Raw genomic sequence first — 6,148 nt, forward strand, 5'->3', positions numbered from 1 at the left:
AGCGCTGCCTGCACGGAGGACCCACCTGTCTGCTGTGAGCTGGGACCTTCCTGAGAGATTCGAGAAACAGTCACTGGTCTGCTCGGCTGCCAAGAGCTTTCATGGAGCTTTCACTGGACTGGCAGGATGACAGGAGGCTGCTTCCAGACTGGATGGAGAAATGTGCAGTCAGATGGCCAGGTCTGCTCCCTGATAGCCCTTGGCTTCCTCGGGCCATAACCTTGAAGGAACTCACTTGTGTCTGCCAGCCTAGTCCTGGGAACCTGCTCCTTCAACATCAAGCCCTCGAATCATGAGACCAAAAATGGGGCCCTAGCAGGATCACCTCTCTGCCTGATGGGCTGCTGTGGCTATCTGCCCAGAGCACAGGCTCTGCACCTTGTGAACCACAGCAGCAGAGCTGACTTTCAAAGTCAGTGATAGAGTGCCTAAAGTATGCCACTTACATGAGACGAGGAAAGTGTTTCCATCCTGAAATCTGAAGGTTTAAGGTTATCCAATCTATCAAGCTTTTCCTTCCTGACCTTCTACCCTAAGCAGGTACTGGGAAAGCCTTCTATGGGTCAAAAGAAAAGAAAAGAAATCCTTAAATAAACGAAAAGGGAAAAGCAAATCCTTAGGGGAAATATTTGCAAAAACTTGAGAATAAAGGCTTAAAAATCCTGATATATAAAAAGCTCTGGTTTACAAATCAATTTAGAAAAATGCAAAGCTGCCAATAGAAAAATGGCCAAAGAACACAAGAGCCAATGCAAAAATAAAAAAGTCAGTGTTCAAATTCATTGAAAAATCAGAGAATCCACTTTTTTTCAGCCTATCACACTAGAAAATTAAAATTTATACTTCTCAATTGTGATAAGGATACAGTGACACAGTCACTCACATTATGGGAGAGAGTATAATTTGGTAGGAACTTTCTGGAAATAATCTGGCAGTATGTATCAAGAGCCTTAAAAATGTCTGTACCCTTTGAATTCTGCTTCTAAAAATCAATTCTGAGAAAACAATCAGAAATGTGGACGATACATAAATGCTTGTTGTAGCATCAGTTACAATAATGAAAAGTCAGAAACAACTCTGAATGTTAAACAACTCTGAATGAATGATGTTAGGGGAATGGTGAAGTAAATTTTAACCCATTCATACAACTGAATAGCATGAAATTACCAAAATGATGTATATAAAGGGCTTCTAAAAGAAATGGAAAAATGCTTATGATATAATCTAAATTGGAAAAAAAAGCAACATTCAGAAATGTATATATATTTAATGTCCTCAAATATATAAATTAAAAATTAAGATGAACGAATAGAAGGAAATATGCCAAAATGTTCCAAGTGATTGCTTGGGGCTGGAGAGAAGTAGGGGTGATTTTTCTGTAATTTTCTGATTTTCTTCAGTGAGCATTATTATTCCTTTATAACACTGAAGAAAAAAAAAACCCAGCAAAAAACAGCAAACAATTTTTAACTGAGTGAAGTACTTTATAGCTCTTTTTTTGGAAAACAAAATTAATTTACTTTTTATGTCTGTAGACCTCAATTTGGTGTGTGTGTATCATTGACCCTTGAAAAAGAAGTCTGCTCATCCCCACACAACACTAGACTGTAATACCCATTAATTCTCGGGAGGTGATATGTTTCCGATTCCCAGCTGACCCTACGGATCTCTTGGCGGGATCTTGGTGAAACTTACTGTTTCGGTGGAGCTGCAGGGCAACTTGGGCACCAGGCAGTGAGAGAATTGGATTCTCGGGTCTTTTGTGGTGATAGACAGACCTCTCCACAGAATTTTCACCAAGCGGATCCAGAATTGAAACACAGCCTCTGGGTGTTTTTCGTGGAGCCTCAGGTAGTAGATCTTTTCAGTCACTGTCCTAACCCTCAGGATGCGTTGGAGCCGGTCGCAGATTCGTAGCTCCACGTACTTCAGTGGGAGAATCCTAGACACAATCAGGAAATTCCCATGGCAGAGGCATCAGTGATTTTAATCAACCAAGCTGGTGCCTTCCTAGAGCTTGGGTCAACCTCACTAGGTGCTCACCTCTGCTTGGGGGACACCCAAGGGAGAAAGCTCATGGTCTGAGAGTGGGAATGATCACTAAGACCGACTCTTCTCTGATTTCCAGGGCCTTAGTTATTAAAGAATCTGCCCACACCAATAACAATGGCTGAGAGTCGATGTATAATATCTCGTTTAGTCCTCACAACAACCCTTTGATGAAGGAAAGATAAGTAGTATTAATTCCATTTTACAGAATTTAAAACTGTGGCTCAGAGAAGCTAAGTGATTTACCCAAGTTTAGATCTTCTTAAGCAGGAAATGGAACTAAGGTTTTCTGGCTCTATTTTCAGGTCTCCTCCTCCCTAGATCCTGATTAACTGTGCTGAAAGATTAAGAAAATGGACGGAGGTCTCCTATACATCCGGTATTTTTTTTTCAATCTCAACACCTCATAATCCTATTTGACTATCATATCGCTCACCTTTCTTTTTGAAAACCTCTAAGTCAATATTGACAAAAAAAAACATAAGCAAAAGGAAGCCAAGATTCTCAAAAACTAGGCTGAGACAGGGATTGGTGCTCTAGCACAGCACCAAGCACAGCGCTTGGTACACATAGATACTAAGTAAATACTTGTTAAATGAATGAATGAAGTCTGTATAGTTCATCAGCTAAAGAACACTGTCCTTTCTTCTCAGCTAAAGTCCAGCAAAAACTAACACAACATTGTAAAGCAATTTTACTCCAATTAAAAAAAGAAAATTATGTTGCTAAAAAAAAACAACACAAAGGCCACAAAATAAATAAGTAAAGTCCAGCTGCAAAACAACGCAGTCATTCATCCTGCCCCTTCCGGGCCCCTCCCTCAAGCCTTTCTTTACCTGCTGAGGGTGATGACTGGGGCACTATCAGGTGTGCTCCAGGTGGAAAACTGACCCTGGGGCCAGGTGACATTGGCCATCAGGAGGACGTTGGGGAGTGGCAAGGAGGGCACTGAGGAGGTCACCCCGAGGATCACAGTGGTAGACCCGTCACAGACATCCATCCAGTTCCCGGGTTTAGCGACCTAGAAATCAGCCCCAGGTACATGGGTCAGAGAGAAGCAGAAGACAGGGGTGGAAGGTTACAGATGCTAGAAAACGGCTCTTCAACTTGGCGACAGGCTTAGAGCACCTGTGCTTCTTGCAGGTGTGTGGCACACTGGACTGGGTCATGACCTGAATCTATCTTTCCTGTGGGTCTCCCCAGAGAGACTTAGAGTCCTTTGCATTTTACTAATTTTAAAAGGATGCACTAGTAAGAAGCCAGCACAGATTCCTTCCTTCCTTCCTTCCTTCTTCTTTCTTTCTTTTTCTTCCTTCCTTCCTTCCTTTCTCTCTCTCTCTCTTTCTTCATTCATTCATTTATTGGCTGTGTTGTGTCCCTGTTGCTGCATGCGCGCTTTGTCTAGTTGTGGCGAGTGGGGTCTACTCTTCGTTGCTGTGCGCGGGCTTCTCACTGCGGTGGCTTCTCTTGTTGCGGAGCATGGGCTCTAGGCGCGCGGGCTTCAGTAGTTGTGGCGTATGGGCTCCAGAGCACAGGCTCGGCAGTTGTGGAGCATGGACCCAGTTGCTCCGCGGCATGGAGGATCTTTCCGGAGCAGGGATCAGACCCGTGTCCCCTGCATTGGCAGGCAGACTCCTATCCACTGCGCTACCAGGGAAGCCCCAGCACAGGTTTCTAATGGTCTGAAAGGGAGACTGTGAGAAGAAATTTCCAGAAGGGGAGGAAAGTGAGGAAAGAGCTGAGGGGAGCTTCTCCCAAGATGAGGGAGAGTGAGGGGAGCTTCTCCCAAGATGAGGGAGTGCCAGGCTTGTTGCTGGGTCTTGAGTGTAATAAGGACCTGTTCTCTTGCAGCACTCGGGGCTGTGGCAGGACAGGGAGATGGATGCCTGGCACTGGGGCACAGTGTCTTAGCTAAGACACCCCTACCTCACTCTCCAGGGCGGGCAGAGAAGCACCAGGTCTGTAGCCTCTAAGGAACCACAGGGACCAGGGTAAGGAACATCTGAGGAGTGACCCCTGCATTCCCAAGACCAGAGGGCCTTCTCCCAATATCCTAGGCTTTGTAAGACCATCGGGGCCATTCACAGCCCGTGGTGGAACTGGGGGCCAGGCGAAAGCCCCAGGAATGACTGAAATGTTAGTTCCCACAAGCCTGAGTAGATGGTGCCCCAAGAAAAGTGAATTTTGATTTTTGAAAAAAAAAAAAAAGAACATTTCTTGGAGCCCATGTTGTGGAATGAAATTCGTATGTGCTACAAAACACAGAGGGCCACACACACTGAGAGTAATAAGTAAATGTTTGTGGGTGATGTTTCTTGGCGGTGACGATAGTGACGGTGATGCTGAGGGGAGGGAAGGGAGGGAACAGCATAAGTTCAAGGCCGCTTTTAGCTCTGCCGAGGGCCAGCTTCAGCAGGCAGTCTTTCCCCCTCCCTGGCACAGTCTGAGTCTCTCGCTGCCTGAGTCACCTAGCGTCCATCCAGAGAATCTAAAGTTTTAATACTAGGCCAAAGAGAACATATTAGGAGAATAAACCGGCCGCCATCATCTCACACCCAAGGACATGACTAGAATTTGATACCTTGAGTCTGGATTTCCCACGATACTGCTAATTCTCCTCTGAGTGTGTGTTAGACATGAGCACGCCCCCCCCCCCCACGCCCCCCATGCTGCCAGCTGATCGCCCAGCTCTGCAGCTCCCTGGGGTGGTGCAGGGACCAGAGAGCACCAGGAGCCATGAACCTTTGGGGGACCTCGTCAGAGAGTAGCTCGCTGCTCTGTGAATTCAACTCCACCGAATGGATTCCTGACTGCAGACCCTCCAGTGCATTCCAGCCTCCTGCCTTCACCCAGGAACTTGAAGTCCCTCTGCCTGGAAGGTCCTCCCCCTGCTCTTCTACCAAAGTCTCAGCAAGGCCTGAAAGAACGGCTTACGACCCCGTCTTCTGGGAAGCCTTCCACAACTGCCCAACAGCTACCATTTTATACTATGTCCTTTAAACCTACAAATTCACAAGCTTCTTGTCCAGGGACACTATCTGATCTCTCTTTGCATCTCCTGCCTCTCACACAGCTTGCTGACTGGTTATGCCATACCTGCAACGGAGCACAGGTGGTCACCAGCCAGACCACTGGAGGGAAGTGGGTAGCACTTTGGCGAGATGTCACACGGATTGAAATGACCGCCCTGCACTCCTGGTGTCTCCATGCTTCCCAGGCCACAAACACTCACTTCCATAGGTCATATTACTACTCTTCTGGGGGATGGTAGAATCTGGGCAAGGCTAATTTATCCAGGGACCTTGGTCTCAGGCAAGGGTATTTGTATAATAATATCCCAGAAAGAAGGTTGGGTTTCAGAGCAGGGACTACAGCTGCTTTCATCCCCTCTAATCAGCCAGTGTGGACTAGCGGCCCCGGGAGGGTGCCTATGAACTCTGCCTGGAGAGTGGGTTCTGCTGTCTCCTGCAGGTGTAACTCTATTTCCCGAAAGCATTTGACCTGCAGGGAGTCCCGTGATGCTGTGGGCACAAACTGAGGTGAACTCGGGACCCAGACCCTCTCGTTTCTCTGGCTTTCCTGGCTTCTTCCTCCTCCCCAGGGCTTTCAGAGGCCTTGGCATCTTTGGACCAATCCCCGGGAACAGGTTTGGAAAGGGAAGGAGAGCTGGCCCTGAGCTGCACAAGGGTACCTGGATAAAGTTGCTTTCAAACACCACCGAGTCAGAGAACAAGTTGAATTCTGGAGAATGAATCAGTTGACAGAGGAGGCCGTCTTCCACCCCAAGTTCCACTCCAGGGCCTGGTTCCATGACCTCAGGTGGGAGGCTCCGAATTTTACTCATTGGTTCTTGGGAAGGATGGGCTGGGGAACATCCCTGGGGTTCCACTCAGACCCAGCCCAACTCCACGGTGTTGGTGTGGCCACCACTCCCCCACCTCCACAGCTCCACCTCCCCTCCTGACTTACCGGCTGTCCCCCAGGCTGGGAAGGGCCTGTCGGCTCACAATGGCAGGAATGACATCAGGGAATGTGATGGGTAACAACAGGAAAGGGAAAAAAAAAGGAGAGGCAAGGAAGGACTTGGGGGTGAGCAGGG

General features: G+C 47.4%; 1 protein-coding gene across 1 annotated transcript in view; it reads right to left on the bottom strand.

The window, feature by feature from the left end:
- GARIN1A (golgi associated RAB2 interactor 1A) overlaps positions 1-5,893 on the bottom strand; it is a 10,489-nt gene extending 4,596 nt beyond the window's left edge. The window contains 5 exon segments of the mRNA XM_024763253.1: positions 26-96; positions 98-148; positions 1,696-1,942; positions 2,886-3,070; positions 5,741-5,893. Coding sequence (XP_024619021.1) covers positions 26-96; positions 98-148; positions 1,696-1,942; positions 2,886-3,070; positions 5,741-5,893 — 707 coding nt within the window.
- Between the last annotated feature and the right edge of the window lie 255 nt (positions 5,894-6,148).

This window comes from Neophocaena asiaeorientalis, unplaced genomic scaffold (assembly GCF_003031525.2).
Source record: "Neophocaena asiaeorientalis asiaeorientalis breed wild unplaced genomic scaffold, Neophocaena_asiaeorientalis_V1.1 scaffold681, whole genome shotgun sequence".
In the NCBI taxonomy this organism is placed as follows: Eukaryota; Metazoa; Chordata; class Mammalia; order Artiodactyla; family Phocoenidae; genus Neophocaena; species Neophocaena asiaeorientalis.